Source organism: Mustela putorius, unplaced genomic scaffold (assembly GCF_011764305.1).
Source record: "Mustela putorius furo isolate JIRA1106 unplaced genomic scaffold, ASM1176430v1.1 tig00000275_pilon_pilon_pilon, whole genome shotgun sequence".
In the NCBI taxonomy this organism is placed as follows: Eukaryota; Metazoa; Chordata; class Mammalia; order Carnivora; family Mustelidae; genus Mustela; species Mustela putorius.
In genome coordinates this window covers 28,420,441-28,441,905 of record NW_025421341.1, presented here as the reverse complement: position 1 = coordinate 28,441,905, position 21,465 = coordinate 28,420,441, and the positions used below count along the sequence as shown (strand labels likewise).

General features: G+C 36.0%; 1 protein-coding gene across 1 annotated transcript in view; it reads right to left on the bottom strand.

Moving 5' to 3' along the window:
* The window catches only part of NYAP2 (neuronal tyrosine-phosphorylated phosphoinositide-3-kinase adaptor 2), a 256,433-nt gene extending 236,580 nt beyond the window's left edge, over positions 1-19,853 (bottom strand). The window contains exons 1-3 of the mRNA XM_004776583.2: positions 19,325-19,853; positions 18,536-19,021; positions 10,140-10,377 (exon numbers count right to left, since the gene is read on the bottom strand). Coding sequence (XP_004776640.1) covers positions 10,140-10,360 — 221 coding nt within the window. The 5' untranslated portion in view covers positions 10,361-10,377; positions 18,536-19,021; positions 19,325-19,853. The remainder of the gene's footprint in view (positions 1-10,139; positions 10,378-18,535; positions 19,022-19,324) is intronic.
* Between the last annotated feature and the right edge of the window lie 1,612 nt (positions 19,854-21,465).

Genomic DNA, 21,465 nt, shown 5'->3' with positions numbered 1-21,465 from the left:
CACTTTTGTCTATGTCCCAGGATTTTTCCACTACTCAATTATGCTCCCCTATACCCCACCCCCAAACACAGTGTTACTCTAATTTGTCTTTTTACAATGAGATAACCATCTGCTGGTTTGTTGTCATACCCAAGAACAGAAAAAGTGCCTAGTGTGCATCACTTAACAAACTAATTATCTATGTCTCTGTCATTGTAGTAAGGTAGTAAGTGGATATTACCAATGTTAATAATTGAATCAACCCATCCTCGGGGCATTTTTTTTCTCTTTCAAATTACCAAGTATTAGGCAGGCCTACACCTACATGCTTTTTGTTTTGATTCTTAAATGATAGGACTAGAGCTTGTTAACTCTGCACTAAACTGCAAAGTGTCCGAGAGTGGATCATGTCGCTCTCAGAATCAAGATCACTAACTCCACTAACTGCACAATAGAGAGACCTCAAGGCAATTGTTCATTCACTGTGGTTAATCTGTGGCACTTGCTCTCCTCTGAATAAACACTAAAAAAAAAAAAAAAAAAAAAATCTGTCCTCAAACTTAAATGCTTGTGTCTGTATAACTTTTAGAGTCTTATAAAAGTATTTCAAACTTCTATAAAATTATGCTATCTCTCACCTACAAATGATCCAAAAGGAAACATTAATTCATACAAAATCAACAAATCATTGGAAGCCTAATGGACATACTAAACTCAGTACATCCCAAATCCTTCTCACCAAAACCCTTCATCTGCTCTCCTTCCACCCTAGTTCATGGGAATGCCATGCTTCCACCTGGTTCTCAACCCCACATGGAACCTGTCACCACATTCCATCCACTCTGCCTTCACAATGTATGTCCAATTCCACCACATCTCCACCACATCTGGTCCACACCAACATCTCCCTCCTCATAAATGTTCTGTTTTCATAGCCTCCCAACTGATGCTCCAGCTTCTGCCTCTAGCATGACCCTCCTTTTAATTACAGAAGTCAGATAGGGCATTTTTCCTCCCAAAACGCTATGATTTCTCATCTCACTTCATTTAAGTAAAAACCAGAGTCCTGACAGTGACATCCATATTCTGTCGAGATCCAACCTCATTCCTTTTGACCTCACTTGCCCCGTTCCAATCACACTCACCTCCGGTCAGTTCCTCCAATGTGCCAGAAAGGCTCCCACCCAAGACATCTTCTCTGGGTGTTTCCTCATCCTAGAACACAGCTTTTTCCCTCAAATGTGACTTGCTCTGTGAGCCTTTCCCTGGCCAATCTGTAAAATTGCCTTCTCCCCAGACCCCTGGCCTCCAATGCCCTGATTTACTTTTCTTCATAGACACATCACATTTTAAGTTACTCTATACTTCATTAGCTTATTGTCTATCTCCCTCATTCTACCCCCACAAGATTGTAAATCCCACAAAGGCAAATATTTTTATGACTTCGCCGCTTTATCCCAAGCATCTAGAACAATGCATGCCATGAAATAGATGTTCAATAAATGCTTTTCAAAAAAATTCCCGTGGAAACAAAATAGCTAAGCAACACACATACACGTCACCCTGATAGGAAATTAAGACGTCTCCTTGGTAATGCTCTTCATTGCTGAACAACCTCATTTCTTATTCAACCATCACGTTATGCTGAGTGGTATACTTAGCCTCAAATCAAAGACTAAAATGCAATTTACTAATTAAAATAATGAATTTTAAATGCTGGTCTTTATATTTAAAGCATCTTCCTTGTATATCCTATTGAAAGTGGTGTCTTAAAAAAAAAAAAGTAGTCTGCTTCCCCCCCCCCGCCCTGCTTCCTGGCTGGCTAGTTATAGTCATATTCTAGGACGGACATGGATATTTCTCATGTATTTCTAAATATAAGCGTTATTGAGAACAGCTTTTAACTAGAGACATGTATTTGAAGTGAAAATCCATTTTGGGAGGGGGGCTTGATTTTCCTTCTATCAAATCATGATTAAAATTAATTTCAAGGTGACCTATAAATTCATAATGAAGATGTTTTCTTCAGGCTAAGTCAGAGTTGGACAGAGCCTTGGAGCTATTTTATTAGCATACTCAGTCTCTAGCAGTTTCATTTGCTACATTAGACATGTTCTCTTAGCCATAATGCATTTTTAGTAGCTAAAAAATCCTCTGACTCATAGCCTTGCTCTGTAATAATTTCTTTCCCTTATCTGGGTTTTTGAACATTTCACAAAGGCCATGTTTAGTTAAAGATTGAGACTATCCTCTGAGGGCCAGAAGAGTATAAAAAAACAGCCCTGGGCTGAAAGCTATTGCCTAATTAATCTATAACCATCTCTAAATATTTAGCATTACTTCTAAAAAAAAAGATTACCTGAAATTTTCCAAACGGTATCTTTTCGATCATTCGGGTGGCCGTAGGTTTGGATGTTTGGAAGGTCTACTCTTTGCTGCAATTTCCTCAGCATTAGGAAAGCTTAATCCTCATGCCAACTGGCCCATGTGGGGTTATGTTCTGAAAGCCCTCCTTTTGCCAACATCTGTCTATTTATTTCAGATACAGAATACATACTAAGATTCTTAAAATCTACAGTCAGCGCCAGGTCCGGAATCTAATTCAGACGGAAACAACCACAAGCATAAATAGCTCCCAAGAAGATAGGTGAGGAGGAGAAGGAGGCTTATCTTAAATGCGCCATAAAAGGCCCCTCTTTCTGTGGCTTCTAATCTGTCTCAGCAGGTGACTGAATGAAAAACTTAAAATCGTCTTCATTACAAATATGGAGGCAATATAAATTGTAAATAGATGAATGCTACTAATATTTGTGTTAATCATATTAGGACTGTGGTGACCCTTCCTGAAGATGGCAGGCTAGAAGAACAGATAGCACTTTGATTGACACAGTGAACAGGCACAAGGGCCAGAATGGACCAATGTCCTTAGGCTAAGGGGAGAGAGTTAATATTAATGGGCATAAGTGTTGTCCCTAGATATAAGCTCATTAATATTAACTTTCCCCACCAGCACTGAAAAACAAAACAAAACAAAACATGGAACACTTTCAATAAATCAATTTCTTTAGGATCAGCCTTGTAGATTTGACTTCTGGCTCAATAAAGAGCAACCAGTGAGGGGTGGAGAAGGCGAATTATTGAATTCTGTCTTCTGGTTGTATGGTTCAATGAATAAAAATCTCCCCATACATTTGGTGTTTAACCAAAATTACTCCATTATCTGGATATCTTGTTTATCTTTGAAAAAAAAGAGAGAGAGAGAGAAAATCTGGATGCATGATTTTAACATAAAAACAAGCCAAAGCAGCTTGAGGTTTCTTGAAATGATTAATACAAAAGTGATTGGAATTAATCACAAGCACAAGAGGAAGCTGAAATTAGAGAGGGTTATTAAGATACTGTCTGCTGTTTAATCTCACCCCCTTATCAACACATTAGCCTTGTTTTCTCTGCCTGAGCACTGAGTCCTACAGCAAAATTAGGTCAGAAATTCAAATCAGATCAGATCAGCTGACACAGTCCAGCAAGACCCTGTCATGCTGCAGATTTGAATTTCATTCTAGATAGGATTATGGCTGAGGACTTTTTGAGTTTGTTTCCTGGGCTCTAAGCATAGGAGCTTTCGCTAACTGTAGAGTATTTCTACACTAGCTATAGAGTCTTTCTAAATATTTTAAGGCTAGATGTAGAATATTTTACATTTAGTCTTTTTAAGAGTTGACATAGTTCGGTTTCTGAACCCTGGTTCATCTAACTGTCCTTAACTCACCTGAGCAATGGTGTTTCAACCTCTGTTTTGATATACAAAGAGGGTATTTCATTTTTCTACATGCCTCCAATTTAAATAAACCCAATGAGATTATCTATTCATGACCAAAGTAGGTATTCATATGGCAATGAATGGATAGATCACTCACAAAAATGCACTTCAGCAAATGCTCTCTACTTCCATATAGTCTTGCCACAAATCATGAGTATGATTTCAGAAGCCATAACTACCTAGAGAGGATTTATGTAATGTTAACATTTCACTTATAGTAAGAGTAATTATGTCTTGATTAATCATTTAAAATATTAAGCAATTCAAAACCCTGGTATTAGAATCATTTGCTTTTAGATAACAATGTTTTTAAAAAAGAAGAATAAATACTTTCTTTATTTTTATTTTTATTTGTTTTTCCTCCATGGTTTAAAGGCCTTTTGTTTCTCTTTGACTAACAGAAATACTGAAACCTTCAAATATAAATAGCTTCCATGTATACATACTAATATGCAATTGCATGGATTTTTTTTAAAGGAGCTCTAAGTAATCTAATTCCATTTCTTACTGTCACTTTTAAAGAGGAAATATAACCTCGTATAGGTCCCTTGAGGGCATCCACAGGGAACAGAGATGTTCCTAATCAGCCTAAGTAGTCCTTTGTGACAGAATCACTTTGCTCTAGTGGAGAGCTGTCTTCCAGACTTGCAATGTTTGGGAGAATTTCACTAATGTAACATTTGTTTCATTAGAGGAAAAAAAAATAAAAGAAATCCAACCCAGTCGGATAACAGAAAACACACTCAGAGAAACACGTACTGAGAACACATTTTCTTGTTGCTTTTTATTAAAAGGAGGTTGTCTATATTGTTTTCAAAATTCTGTGGCTAATAGTAAAAGTAGACAGTGTTGGGACAAGCTCCAGAATCCAGAGAGAAAAATTCACTTGAAAGGAAGCCTCAAACCTCAATGTGGTCTTGGTATACCAGATGCTCTTTTGATCGCCTCTCCTCCTCAGTGAATCCTAAATAAGTCTTTACCTATACATAGTGAACTTCCGAAACTGGCCTTATGTTCACAGGCACACTCAGGCACTGCCTTTCCAACATGTCTGTGGCCAGATTCTGTTCTCTTTGGTAAGTTGCCTCCCTTAATGTCTGGTCCTGTGCTGCATCAGCGGTTCAACATCCCCATCATCCCTGTTTCTTAAACATCTCTTTTCACCCCTGCACATGACACACTAGATTTCTGTAACCCCCCTCAAGTGAGCTCACTTGTTGGAAGCTGTAGGGTTTGAGTGTTTGTTTTCTTACAGGCTTTTTAATAAAAAGTAAATCTCATTTAACAGTGCCTGCACAAAGCCATTAGGATTTAAAATAGCAGAAACGATGAGCTACTGAAATAATTTTTTCATTCTCCATTAACTTTTCTCCTTTCGGTCTTTCTTTCCCATTCTTTCTCATCAAATGTTATTTGGGGCTGCTAAAAAAAAAAAAAATGCACTAACAGGATCACTGTTTTTATTTATTTAGAATTTTCCCCACAAGCCTTTTAATAAAATCCCATTTGAGAAACGGAAGTAAAGATACCAGAAAGTTAAGAGTGACAGGGGGCTCAAGCTAGTTTAAAAATAAGGAATTGGACTCAGAAAGCTTAAGTGACTTACAACACTGAGAAAGTGATGAGGATATTCTTTTTCTGAGAGCTCAGTGTTTTAAGCCTCCCAGCTTCAGCACAAAAGGCATTTCGGCACATATGTGATCCAGAAGGTCAATCATATGAAATCCTATTTCCATTTTTTAAGCAATCCTTGGCAGTCTGCACATTTCTGAAATTGCAACTGGCATATTTCACAGAGAATTATCATCAATGCCTTTTCAAGGTCAAACATGCCCCATCTTTAGATTTTCAGCATTTATATCCCATATATTAAATCATAGCATATATTTAAGAAGTCATTCAGCAGACATGTTAAAGAATTTTAATTGATTAAGCTGTGTTAACTAATGTCATATAGAATTTTGTTTACAACTAGACATAAATTACATGTTAAAAATATTAAAATATGTGTTAAATTTAGATGTGAGTATTTTGCTTTTGCTGCCAACCCTGAAACCCCAAAATGCTTGCATGACCAGAATCTTGCTAGGAGGTTTTAAAAAATATTAAAAGCATATTTTCTATTAAGAAAATTGAAGTAATTCCAAAAATGTACTACAAGAAAAGTAAAAGATCACTGTGCTTTCAATTGTCAGAATCCCAAAATACTGGTCACCATATGAACAAAATAAGGTTGATTAGATATTACAATGGACACTGAGAGGGGATAACTTAAGAGACCCACAGTCAGCCCTGGCACAGAGTCATGTGAGATCTTTGGGCCCCTCTTCCTGTCTGATCATTGAATTTTTGGCTCTGCTATTTGTCTCTCAAACCCCAACCCCCAACAATATCCAGAGATCTGTATATCCTCATGTTGTACATGGGCCATGCTTTTGGGGAAGAAAGACATTTAGAAGTCTTAACAATTTAGGAGGTTTTGCTAGCATTTTGTCCTTCCAAAGATATTTACACTTTAAATTAGGATTCCAGAAAAACATGTGGAAGCGTGGGCCTGGGAAAGAGTGCGTAGAGTTACCGATAGAGGGACACATAACACATCTTCAAATCCTATCACATGAACAGCTAGAGAAGCAGTAACACAGCAGTGTTCGGAATAAGATGAACCAGGTTCAGGACCGTGTCCTGATGGTTAGTCATTCATTCAGTCTCATTCAGCCATCCTTACCTTGGGCCATCTTTTCTCCTATGATGGCTGAACAGTCTGTTTTTTTCTAAGATGCCTTACATCCTAACCCTTCCTGCCTACTCAAGTCCATAATCACAGTAATTTTTCCTTTTTGTTCCTAAGCCATTAGCATCTCCCGTTCTATTGTAACCATTCATATGAGCCGTTTAAATAAGCTAGTTTTCTCTCTTCTTAAAGGAAATATATAGAAAAACAAAGTACCAAAGACCCCACTTTCCACTGCAACCACTCTCCATATTTTTGAATTTCTTTAGGCTTTAAAGCCCTCAAAATAGTTCTCTATATTTTGCTTCACTTCCTTTCTTCCCACTCTCTCATGAATATAATCTCATTGGGTTTTGTCCCTAGCCCTTCACCAAAACTGTTCTTATCAATAACACCAATGTGGGAAGAGGCATCATCTCTCAGATTTGAACTTAGCTGATCCATTCATAAAAATCTATCTTCTTTAACCACCTTTCTGACTTCACTCTGAGTTATCACCTTCCTTCATGGTTTCCGCCCTCTCTCATGGCTGTTCTTCCTGGATTCTTCTACTGTTCCTATCATGTAAGCAGTCAGGTGCCCCAGGGAAGGGTCAGGGGTGCTTCTTCCAACCCTCCCTAATTTTAGATTCTAAGTGTACTCAACTAGACTCATGCCTTGAAATCTATAGACTATGATGACCCTCATATTTATACCTCTAGCTTCGATCTTACCATAAATCCTGGATCCAGATTCTCCACTTGAGCATCCAAAAAGGCTCACAAAACTGGGATACCAAAGCTGAGCTTTTATTCCTTCAACAGTTAGCTCAAACTTCTCATCTTGTCTTTGCCATTTCATTGAATGAAAACATCATTCTTCTCATGTTTCAGGCAAAAGACAAAGCAAAACACATATGCACACATGCACATAAAACAACAGCAAAACAAAGTTGAAAGCCATCTTTTTGTTTGTTTTTATTTTTCTCTTAACTTAACTCTTCTATCTCATCAATTAGAAAATTTTGACGGTGCTGATAATTTGATCATTTTATGCCACCTTTTCTATAACCACCCAAGTCAAAGTCACCATCATTTCTCACCTGAATTACTTTACTGCAAAGGCTGTCTCTCTGGACTTCCTACACTTAGCCATACCCCAAACATCTATTCAACACAGAAGCAAGAGTAACCCCAATAAAAATGCTCAGTTAAAACAGGTCACACCTCTGCTCAAAAATCTTCAGCAAATTTTGTTTTCTACTTCAGAATAAAACACAAAAGCTTATAAAGCTTTCCATTATCTGGTGGCTTTCTACCAGTCTAGACTTACATCCCCCCACTCCTTGCCTTGGTCACTGTGTGACACCCTGTCCTCTGCTTGGAGCACATCAAACTTGCTATTCCCTCTGCCTAGAATTCTCTTCCTGCCAATAGCCATATACCTCACATTTTTGGCAGCACTTTTCCAATGTCTCAAACATCATTTAAGGAGCCTTCCCTGGGCTCTTTTTTATCTCCTTTACCAAGTTTGTTTTACCACCTTTTATATTTATTTATATATAATTATGTTTAGTGTTGTCGCTTCTCTTAGAATGTAGCTTCCTTATATCAGGAACTTTGTTCTATTCATTGCTGTCTCCTCAAGGTCTTGAACACTGCCTGGCACTTAGCAAAATTTTAAGATGTATTTCTCCAATCAATTAATACACTTAAGAGCAAATGTTTATTGAAAAATAGACCTGCTTTAGATCCTGCTAGAAGAACTGTATAGAAAAATGGGATCATTCTGCTCATGAAACTTACACTGTAGTTTGGATATCAGGAGTCATGGTGCCTATTACATTCATTGTTTGCCTCTGGCCTTGAATCATCTTGACCTCAGATGTGAGGAGTCCTATCTATCTGACCAGGATCAGTGTCATTTCTTATGACCAGGATTAAATCTCTTTGTCTAATCCTTATTTCAGGGAGGAGTCAGAATTCAATTTGAAGATCAGTCCACTGTCTTAATATCTTTAGATAGAACCCTTCTAAAGGTTGTTGATGAAAGACAGAAGTTAATAGCACAGTGATAAGCACACTTAAGTACTTTGAAAAGTCTAATGAAACTTCTGCAGATAATTCTATTTTTAAGTTTAAAGGAAAGAATGAATGATTGAGTTTTAGAAGACAATGTAGGTTATCATTTTTGTTAAGAATTTTAGAAAACCCAGTCTCATAAAAGCAAAATGCTTGCATACACACAGAAGTCCATCTGAATTACTTCCCAAGGGGAAAAATTTTCCTGAAGAAAGGGTATTTAGTATATTCTAGAGGGGAATCATCGATACCAAATAAAATTGGATAGAAATAAAAAAATAACATAGTCGCCAACAATGTATTGGCTTAAATGTATGCAGTCATGACAATGTTTATCAAATATGTAACTTCACAAACCTCTTTATACCTGGTGATGCATAGATTTCCATTTTAATAGTCCAAAATAAAAAGATAACACTCTTTCAAAATAATTGTCTATAACAATTCCTTTTTGGGTTTCCAATTCTCTCTCTCTCTCAAACCTCTCATATAAAGTTATTTGTCATTAAATGATTAAAGTAGTGCATCCTTCTCTAGTTTCATTATAAGAATAAATAGTTCATTAAAATAATAATTTGTTTTCCCAAATATCATATTGTTTGTTCACAGGAGTAAGCAAAGTATTAATGTCTGATTAGATGAAAAATCCACCAAATATCCAAATAGCTTAACTAATATTATTTAGTATCCAGCTAATTAATATGGATTAATTTTCCAAATTTTGAATCATCACATTTAGTAAATAGACATTACTGAAGAAATAAGACTTTGTATAACACAATATGCCTCTACCAGTCCCCCTATTGAGCGTGTGCACACACACACACACACAAACACACACACACAAACACATATGCCAGAAACACTATGACGTTCTTTGGAAAATCAAAAGATGTATATCCTTCTTTGGGTTTCAGTGCCCCAGGAAATTTAGCCTCAATTTGGAAGCTGTAATCTGGCACTTATTTGCTTGTAGCTGTAGGTTTTGCAGTATAAAAGTCATTGCATTTCAACAAACCTGGGGCACTTGGTACCAGAAAAGATATGTAATAGTCATAAAACTGCATAGAGAGCACACTGAGGGTTCCCCCTGCCTTCAGAGACTCATTTGATTCTAATTATCGATGAGTCTTTTTATAATCTAAGAAAATGTACTATTATAAAGTAAGAACTATAAACAAAGACCATTAACTAAGGTGGAGTCTTTCATCGAACATCGACTCTGAAAATGTTTATATGTTCCCTTGGGCTTTTATCAAGAGGTTGTTTTGTATGAGCTTATATTAAAGAAAACTGAATTCTTTCCCAGTCCCAGATGTACTTCCATATGCACAGCACACCAGTAAATAACTTTTGTTAACTAAGGCAAGAGTCCTGTGAGTCGGGTGAATTGTGTTTCTGTTATAGTTCAGGTGCCAATTTCATGGTCTCACCCAGCCTAATTGTGGTAAATACACTTCCTGACCAGGTGACAATATCATAGGCTTTGCAGAACTGACCGATTTCCTTGTGTATGCAAGATTCAGAATATTTTGTTTATATTTACCGTTTTATTGCTTCTTCTTGTCTTTGGCGTTTTTCATTCTTCTCCTTCAAGTAGGCCAGGTTGGTTTCATTTCTCAAGCGGTCATTCTCTCGAGCAATGTCTGATGCATTCTGAATAACCAAGCCATCATAGGCCTTCATCCCCATATCCTCAATATATTGGAGAAATGTGTCCAAAGGGTCTTCCTCAGGATTAGAACTCATCATCTTGGAGGGTATCATGTAAAAAGGAACACTTCCTGTAAGATGAGAACACATTTTACCTTTATCAAAGGTGAAGATAAAAATCAAGGCACTATATATTCATCCTAATATCTTGTCAGTCCAAAGCTCCAATAATTATGGTAGAATCCATTTAGAGAAAATGTCTCATTAGAAATTACAAACCAACAAGTGTATTTGAAGTAAATATTAAATGAATATTGGTGGAGTAGTAAATACTCTCCTCAAACCAATAAAATTAGCACATCAAAAGCCAAATCTCTCAAAGGTAATATGAGCATACAAATACAGTGTGCCAACATCAATGCTTGGTTTATGTATTTAGCGTCATGATTTTGTTTCTCAGAAATGTGTTCTTATATCAATAAGATATATCAGATCCAAGCTTCATTTATTTCTAATTGCTATAAAGACTTCTCTGCTCAATTTCAAATAGAACGATAGAATTATTTGAAATGAACTTTCTTATTGTGTGTGTTTTCCTTATAATTTTAAATTAAGATCTACAAACCTAATCCATTTGTGCAAAACATAAGCAGCAATCAAGGAAATACACATTTCTAATATAATATGTTTTGGAAATAATCCCTTTGTGATCCAACAGTATTTCCCAAAATGGTGCTCCATCATGACTTCTTACTTAATAACTCAAATATCATAGGTCACCAAGATCACATTAATTCTCACCAGTCTGGTAATTCAAGCAGTGACAACTACAATTATCACTGCTGCATGAAGGTTTAAAAACCCAAACCATAGGACAAATTACTGAAAAACCAAAATCATATCAAAATACAACAAAGCATAAGAATTCCAACCAACACATATATGATGCTCCCTTACAAAATGATGGAAATAATAACTTCTACCTCCTGCTGATGGAATGATTTAGAGAGGTGATGCTATAAAAAAAATCAGTGTAGAGTTTAATAACAATAAGCATATAATAATGTTAGTTAACATTATCATGATAAAAGTACAGGTAGAAGATTGGCAGCAGTGGTAATGTCAAATGTGTGTATGTGCATAGATAGATGGGTGATGGAAAACCATCAGGCAATGAAAATCAGGGTGCCCTGAAGTAGAAGAATCCAATGAATCATAGAAATCAATGAAACCAGGGGATAAAGAAATGGTGTCTTAATCAATCAAAAATAGAACTGAAGTTCAATTAATTAATTGCATACAAGATAAGTACTTTACCCTTTTAGCTTGATAAGGCTTACTGTCCTCAATTGCATCTTCACTGTTGTATAAAAAACTTGTATAATTGTGTCAGATTGTAAAATCAAAAGCAAAAAGAAAAAATGTCGGCCATTTAAAATTATAAATTACATTTATATCTTTTATCTTCTTTAAAAGGCTCAGAAAGACATTTTTAAAATATCAGCCAAACTATCTAAAGTAAATATCCTAGACTTTCATTTTTGCCATTATAATTCATTTTCATTTTGATTTTTTCACAAGTATAATCATGTTCCATACCTGGATGGTAGCTATAGAAACTTTAATTCTTATCAGAGTTTATTAGCATTTCAGCTGTCAGTCAATTCATATGTTATTTGAGTCCCACTCTGAATTTAAAGATTTATTATCCAATCTGTAAGAAATTGTTGAAACTAGAAGATAGGAGTTGTTTGTTGACTCATGATTTCCTTTTTGTTATGTTAGGTTTTATTATGTTTGGTTTGGTTTTAAGCCATAATGGGATGGCAAATGAAATGATCTTATAATTCCAATTATCTAGCATAATTGAATTGTATTATAATATCAGTCCATGAGTGTAGATGCTCACGTGGTGGACATATATAGAAATAAGAAATTACTGTGACAAACAACTACAATTTTCTGGAAAAAAAATAATAAAGGGGCATGACTCTCAGAAGGCTGAAGTGTTACCATTATTGAGAATTTATTTCTACCAAAGACTTCAGCACTAGGGGTACCTGGGTTTAAAAAAAAAAAAAAAGATCTGTATAACTTTATGGCAATTAATTCTATCATAGTTAAGTGAGCCAAGTCAGTCTTACAAGGATTCCAGAGATAATGCCTCAGGGTGGAAGAGGAACATTCCCACTTTGCCCTTGAGCAAAACTGAATATATCTCATTATGACAGGTACTACCCCCAAATTCGTGTTTCTTCCCTTAAATGTTCCTCCCATACAAATGACACCAGACATTCTTTATACAGCTTATGTATTCCAAATATTAACAAGGTTAATTGGGTCCTTTCGAAAATTAATTATTTCTCTAAGTGGTCTTTTCCAATCAGCTAGAGTTTAAGTTGTGTTTATTCCAAGACAGTTTTAAACAATAATATCATAAAATATTTATACTATGGAAAGTTGTACCATAAGATATTTTTTTAAAGTTGAGGTAAAAATTTAAGGAACAAAAATCAACCATAAAACCTAGTAAAACTTACAGATGATGAAACCCGATGAATATGATAATCATGTTTGTCATCTAGTTCTAGGGAAGGATTTGACTTTACAATTGTTCACTTATTCAAGTAAAATAAAATAAAATTTTATTTTATTTATTTATTTGAGAGAGAGAGAAAGAGCACGTACAGGGGGAATGGAAGGCAGAGGGAGATGAAGACTCTCCTCTGGGCTCCTTGCTCAGTGTGGGGTGCTGGACCCCAGGACTCTGGGATCATGCCATGAGCCAAAGGCAGACCCTTAACTGACTGAGCCATCCAGGCACCCCTATTCAAATATTTCTTGAGCAGCTATTATGAACCAGGCATTGATATGGCAAAACTGTGTCCTTCTAGACAATCACATTGCAGTACGTAAGCATGATAAATAAAAAATCACAATGCAGTGTGACAAGGGCACTGATTCAGATGGCAGTGGTAGCTTTCATTGGTTCATCATGATTTATGGTCACCATTTTTGAGGATGAACACAGAACATTTTTTGACAATCATATGACAATTATATCTAGCCTTCAAAAATAAATATAAACAATGGGCTTGAACCCTACTCCTATTTAAGCATCACACTTTTCTGCTCTCTTGTCCAAAAGGTAGTTTGTAATAGGGGGCAGGGCAGAGGACAGTTAGGTAGTCCTGAAGAGCATAACATAACTGAGCAGTATGTCCTGAAAATCCCAATGAAAGGAACCCTAGGTCTCTGACTTTGTGTAATTTAATGAAATCCTCTAAAGCTTTAGTTTCCATGTTTCTGCAATGGTGGTTGGAATGATACTTACACTGTTGGAATTTAAGTCAGAAAATTCACATTCAAGAAATGTGAGCATAATCATTAGTACCTAACATTGCTATTAGATAGTTTTTACAATTCTTAACCATGACCAAGATGATGTTTAGTAATCACTCCTTGATTCCTTGATAAACAATTTTTTTTTTTTTTTTTTTTTTTTACTTTGGAACATAAGTGAATAGAATGTTCAGTGCAGTTCAATGTTCTTAGTCACAGATGTGCAAATGGAGTCATGGAAGTCATTCATAGACTTGCCTCTACCGAAATGCGTGCAAACAGATGGCTTATCCATTTTGTCCCATTTTCTACACCTAGGAAATAAGGGAATTGGCACAGAAGAAACATGAAGCTCGAGCACTCTGTCTCCACCCTTCCAAGCCAAAGGATGTTTCTCAGTCCCCTGAACTCTGAATGAAGGGATTCATTCTTTCACTCCTCACTAAAGGAAGGTTAGGCCTCACTAAAGAAAAGGGAACTTGATGTGAAGTGTCTGTCTTATTGCACCTGCTACAATTTCTGTGTAGTGAGAACCCACAGTCAGGTATGATCATAAATCTGTTTGTCTTTCAGAAATTTATAGTTATGGCTAAGATAGATATTGAATAAGGTATGCTCTATACCACTAAAAACTTGGCTTCATTTTGACTGCTGGGTATTAAATCAAATTCATTTCTGGTCCCTGAACGACAATCCTGTATGCAAGTATTTTGTAAAGGCTTGTCTTGAGCACCTAATTCCTAATGTTGGCATCTTAGGGAGACCACAGTTAAAAAGCAAAAGAGCACTTCTCCTTTAGGTAGCATATGTAGCCCTACTGTGATAAGTAAGAGATTCTTATTAGACCTCAAATGACTGCATGGTACATTTGTGACAACAAAGTGACCAAGGTTGAAGGGAGCTTTTGGTTTTGCATTTTTCTAGTTATCCCCTTTATTTGAATTAGTATATGTCTACAGCCATTTTTGCTCCTAACAATTTAGAGCATTAGTTGAAAACTGACATATTTGGTCTTCATTTACAAGGTAGATAGGTTTTAATAAGAATGTATGAGATGGACTCAAAGAGTGTAAGATTTGTATGTGTGTTCTTTCTCTTGGAAGTTGTGGCTAATATTGAAAATCTGTGTTAGGACTGTCCTGGGAAAGCACTTAAAATGACCTGAAATCAGAATCCCCATACAAATCAGACAGCTTCACATCTTCACATCTTCACTTTATGTCTTTCTTCTACTGCTGTATTGTGCATTCATAAAACCCTCCTTTTGTTTGATTTTTTGATTACTATATTTAAAATCATTGCCATTCTAATAAAAGCTACAGATGTTGGCTTAAAAACAACTGGATAGTTAATTGTTCATCTTTATTTTATTCTTTCACTCTTGTAACTTATTCCCTGTAGACCACACCCTTCACAAAGACTATTTTATATAATATTGTGATGTTTCCTAAAATTTCACTCTATTCAGCTAAGATGAACCAATTTAAACTGGTGAGATTGTGGTCCATATTTAAAATACAAGCATTTCACTTTGTATTGAATTAACCATGTCTTTATTTTCTTTTGTGTAAAACCATCACTGTACCTTATCCATGCTGAGCCCAGAGCTGAAAATAGCATTACACTTCTTTACAATGTTTCCACTGAAATAAAACTATATATTACACATACAAAGGTATCCAAATGGAATCCATAGAAACATAAAAACCCACTTCTTTTTTTTTCTTTCTGTCACCATTACTTGCATCCAAGGAACCCAAGAAGCTGAGACACTACATGACTTTCAACGTTAAAGTGAAAAAAAAAAAAAATAGAGCACATTTTTGAGAATTAAGTGTTTGCAAAAACTTTAAGAACATGTATTTATGTAGATTTACCTTGTAAATTAAGGAATCAATTTTTTTGTAGCCTCAGTTTACCAGAAGATATTTAATGTGACACTATACTGACTGGTGTTAAGATTGGGTTCCCATGGTATAGAAGGTATTTAATTAATTATAGGCTGTTGTTGAAGGGTCAGATAAAAATTAAGCATGCCATCTTATTATACATGCTAAAGTATTTCTCTTTTCTTAAAATCCCCAAACAAATTCCTTTTTTAGTGTAACTTCATGTGCTGAGACATCGGTCACTCTGATTCTACAAGGACTGGCTCAAGTGGGTGTGTTCACTTACTTACCAGGCAGAGCTTTCTGATGGATCATTGGCCACCATTTACCAAAAGTAGGGTTCTACTCTGTTAGTATCATCTGAATGAATTAGCCCACTGGCCCTTGTGTGTGCCTCCTCTTTCTCTTCTTAAACTGTTTATTCAGAATTCCTGAGATAGAACTGTTTTCCATCTAAAACTTTGGTTTTCTAAGATTTAAAGTTGTGAAAACTCCTTTAATCCATATATTGGCCATATCTACTGACTGATAGAGGAAGAAAAAGCAGCTGTTTGGGATAGAACTGTTCTCCAGTTCTTGAAGTTAAGAAGCTTACATTTTAGGTAACAGTTAACCCTATAAGATAATGTTATAGCTAGAATAATGTAATGTTTATCTTTTGTTATTATTATAATTGTGGGGGTTTTTTTTGACTGAAAAAATACATATAAGGGAATAAATTTTCTGGTAGATAGATTAGGCATTTTACTTTCTTTTCACATTTATGTATTTCATTTCATTTGCACAAGGAAAACTGTTCCAGGCTCCTTTCTTTAGTTATTTCTGAGGTTTTTCACACCACACCTGTCTCAACGCTGTGAGGAAGTTATTAGAATTGGAACTATTAAAATTTGATTTTCCCTTCTACTCCAGACATTGCATCTTCCCCAAGTTAGAGAATTCTATTTTGTCCAGCAGGATCAACTTATTCAGGTAAGTTTCCCAAGGAAATTTGAACTATTTTGCTGTTGTTGTTCAAGAGGAGGAAAAAGATCTCTTCCATTTTCTGCATGTACTCAGACCAATTTGAAAACACATTGTGACAAAATATAAGTATTTAAATAATCAGGCTTCATATGCATATGTAAAATATGTATGCAAATTAATTTCTAAAATTTGCTGACTTCACATAGGATCAAATCAACACAAGATTGCCTGGTTATAATTCGTAACCTGTGCAAACCCCATCACAATTGTTTCTTCTGATAATGTGTCAAAAATAAATAATCATTTCACTTTGATTATGCTTAAAATCCTACGCTCAACCCCACAAATGGTCACACTCATTTTCTTATTCTCACTTTCATCAAAATGCAGCTGTTCTGCCCAAAATGGGAAATGTTAGAGTTAAAACCACGAGAGCTTGTTCAAGTGACTACAAAGACACTGATTGCTTTTTTCTCAGAAAGCAGATTACTTTGTTGAGTTTTTCTCGACTCTCTCCCTTCCCAAAATGAGTAAAATAGGCATAGATTATGTTAATGGAGTAGCATTATAAATCGGACACTGGCCCCCAACTCCCAGGTTGTCATGGTGCTATTTGTCTGTGTTCTAAAGAGATAGCACATTTCCAGTAATATTAAGGACTCATACAAAATGTCAATGGCTGAGGTACTTTTCTGAGCCTTTGGCCAAATGTTTCCAGACGCTTACAAGGCAGTATTTGCAAAGTAGATATAGTCAGTATGATAAATTGCTGACTGGAGCTGCAATGGAAACCATCTAATTGAATTGAGAGGTTATGACTTTTTTTTTTTTTTTTTTTTTTTTTTTTTGGTAACAATAGGCAGCCTTCTTTTCTTTAGGATTTTTGCACTTCTCTTTCTAAACTTTGCAAATGCCTCAAGTCCTTGGGCTTCTCAATAGTTCCTTGTGAAGTTATGGTATTTTCTTTCAGGTCAGTTTTCACTGATTTCCTAAACTGTCAATGTCCTTCAGAGTCCCCTTCTTTGCTGAGTTGGCAAACATATGGTGCAATTTCCACAGAGAAGTAAAATAATTTTGGTATTTCTGGCTCATGTATTCTCATGTTAATCTGTTTACCAATTGACAATATAGAAAAGAACTTGGAACATTATTTAACATGTGAAGAATTAAGACAGGAGTTAATTTTCACTCTTGCTCTAAAGTAATTCTTTCATACTACTTGGTTATAAATTTTTGCATGTTAAAATGACTAAGACTACACTGTGTAACTTCTTACACTGGATTCCTTTTTTGGGGGCTATGTTTAAAAAAAAAGATATAGTCCTATGGTACCAAAACAACTTTAGAATTTACTAATAAGAAGGAAAACATTATTTCATGTAATAGTTCTTCCAGCTAGGGAAGACAAATTTCTTGTATTTAAAATATTTCTGGTTCTTGGAAAAATTAAAATGGAGACACCCAACAAAATAAGTGTGTGTCCCAAGTGAAACAAGTCTTCTTAAAGTTCTACAGAAAATATTTGTTGTGATGAGACTAAGGAAACCTTCCTGATATCGAGTGATATTAAAATACATGTTTCTCAAAGAGGTTTATGTCTACTCAGTTAGGAAGAAGCTTTGGTGTATGTCTGATAGTTGGGTTTTTTGTTTGTTTGTTTGTTTGTTTGTTTGTTTAAAATGCAAAATTAGACTGACACAAATGTGCTGAGAGACTGTTATAAAATATTTATGGTATGGAATAGCAGATAAATAGCTAGCATGCACAACGTGAATACCAATTAACAACCTGGAAAATATTTTCAATGCATTTAATAATTTAACATGGCTTATTTTACCAATGAAAATTTAGTTTAACCATTTCTGTGATAATGTAACTAAGTGAGTAAGAGGGTACAAAATAGCCTGAGGCTTATTAAAGCCTTGGATGCCTTCGCTGTGGCTTTATTTCTGTTCCACCTAATAAGACATGCAAACTTCAGCATTAAGTATCCCCAGATAAAATTCATTCCATTTCATAGCTAGATTGCTTGGTCTATTTAGTGCTGGATTCAATTAGCATGCTTAGAGAATCTGAAAAATGAGATACATACCAAAATTTAAGTCTCCAGGGAGAGCTAAGTGCAATAATCAGAAGGTGACTTGTGTCTGTCAGAGCCCTCTCTCGCGGTTGATCTCAGGGCAGTTCTGTAGGAGTAATCCAGCACCATAAGAAACAGACTTGTAGTTCAGCTCAGTTTTTCTTCAATTAAAGTGCATTGTATCTGGATGGGAAAAGTGTCCATTCCCAGATTCTTCATCACTAGAGATCAGATCATTCTTGATGTTCTTCCTATCAGATAAAATGGCCTTTAAAGTTTGCTAGGAAGATACGGTGGCAGAAGACAGGTGCTTGCTTCCTTAAATCGACATTCAGAGAAAAGAGGGCATAGCTAATGGGTGGGGATGAATACACAGCCCCTCTCCTTCCAGGTCCAGCAGGAAAGAAATTGAATGATTTTACCCACTTTGCTACACAGATGATTACAAGACTCGAAGCAATCACCCAGGCTGGCTAAGGTGCCTCATTTGATTATATTCTGTGAAGACAAAAATAAATGAAAACAAAAAATCAGAAGCATCCTCTCTAAATGTCTCCTTTCAGCCAAAAAGATGCTCTTTCTCATTGCCACTTACATACAGAAGGTTTGGAGCAGCCTAGCTTGTGGCATCGTCCCTCCCCCGTGACAACCAGCTCTCTCTCTCATTCTCTCTCTTTCCCCTCCCTCCCTCCCTCCCTGCCCCTGACTCCCTCCCTTCCTGCTTCTCTCTCTCCTCTCCAGCTGCCTTAGTCTGTTGATGCTGCTGCTGATTAATCAGGGATTCTGAAACAAAGAACCTACCTTCTGAAATAAGCAGTAATCTTTCTTCTCTGTTTCTGCAATCCGTCTGCATTGAACGGCAAAGCTGCCAGCATTCTAGCACCTTGGATAGTTCCTGCTCACTAGGCCCATTGGAAACGGGAGGAGAAGAAGGAACTGAAGAAATGACAAGAAACCCGAAAGCAGCATCGTTCTACTTCGGATTTCGCCTCCCTGGGGCCTCCCATCCTCATTAAAGTCCTCACATCTAAGGCAACAGAATCTCTCTCTTTTATCTGTCTGAACTGAAGCCTGATTAGTAAATAATAAAACAAAAAAAGGATAAAGAAACCCCTTCATTGATATCCACTACAACACAAATTCAATCTTTATGGAGAAGAAAAATAGAAATCCATCCAAAATAAATGTTCCTACTACAGAGGGTGTTTCAGTGATAAGCTTTTCACCCCTGGCATGGCTAATAAAAATGAGCAACAACTTAAATGGAACATCGGGATCTCAGTTTGATACCCTTATTTGATATCAATTTTGCCTCCACCCTCCCTGCATAGCTGAGCCAGGCACACAATTACTGCTGACGTACTTCGGGCTGCTGCTTGGGGAAAGAGGGGAGGAGCCTTTTAACCTCATCAAAACAGCTTCATGCCACCTGCTCCCATGGCATGAGAACAAAACTAACCCACTTAGAAAGAACATGCATGGCACACACGTATGTTGAATAAAGATTGCAGGCGGAGAGGGAGCTATTTTTTTTTTTTAAATAAAAATAAGATGTGGATTAACTCTGGTGTGTGTCTCACTGACTCCTATAGACACACTGTTGAAATTATTTAAAGTCATCCTATTTCCTACATTTACTGAGGACTCTCCTCATTCCATTCTTAAAAGCCTGCTGAATATATGCGTATATGCCATGTTATATAATATAACTTATATGAATATATTTATATATGTATGCAAAAATATGTGTTTCTATACATACACGCATAAGCTCTAAGTTTTTATCTGACCTATTTTTCCTCAGAGTAAGAAGTATAGTGAAGTATAATATGGATGTTTTATTGTGTAAGTTGGTATTATGGCAATTGTAACAATACAAAGGAGTTTCTGCTTAAATGGGACTCAAATAAGGGAGGAAACAAGCTTTTGGTGGGGGAATGACTTTATTATTTTATCCAATAGTGACCAGTAGATTTTTTTCACTACATTTTTTTCCCAGTAACTCTTTTTGTTAATTACTTTCACTTACAAACTGATTTTTCCCAAGGATTGTCCCCAAAGTCTAAATTCATAACTAATTTCTTAGAACAATATGATATCTGAATGTAATTTTTCATGCACCAACAGACCCTAAAAATAATAAACTTAAGTTTATCTTCCTGATTCTTAATGCTATCTGAAACTGTACTACAGTCTTGCAATTTTTTTTTAATTTGGAATATCCGGGGAGAAATAAAATTAACATTGTGCATTGCTATAAGAGTTTCAGTTTTCATATATCCAAATGTGCATTCCTAAAACAAATCACATATATCACTTATTTCTACTTTTTGGATAGAACGGAACATCTGTTTCATACACTGTGGAAGATTAGATAGAAGAAAGAAGGAAGGGGAATTTAATTAGGAAAGAGAAGAGGTCACATTTCTCTCTTTCCCTCTCTTTACAATTCTGCCCCCACTTTCTCAAAGAGTGTGGGGGGAAAAGGTGCTTCAAGTACCACTTAGAAACTAGTAACAGTCACCACACTGTCATCAAGAGGTTATTTTTGGTGGTCAAGTGTTCTCATAGGAGTTATCTTTCAGTATGTGACCAAAACCAGGAAAAATTTCTCCTAAAGATATTCTGTGACAGATACTTTAGAAAGTGGAAATAATTTAATCATGACTGATAACTCTATCAGGTTTGGAGGAACTACATGTTTTAACTATAGAGAAGGTGAATAAACACTACTATAAAGTCCATTTCTACATAGGAGAAAATTAATATCCAGAGAAGCATACTGACTTGCTTCAGGACTCACTCATAGGCTCATTGGGATAAGGATGAGAGGTCACTGGGCTGCTGTGCTCTCATCACCCTTGAAAACACAGTGGTTCTCAGTCACATTCATATGCATTAGGATAATTTCAAACAAAGTGAGGTTGTTAACGATTGAGATA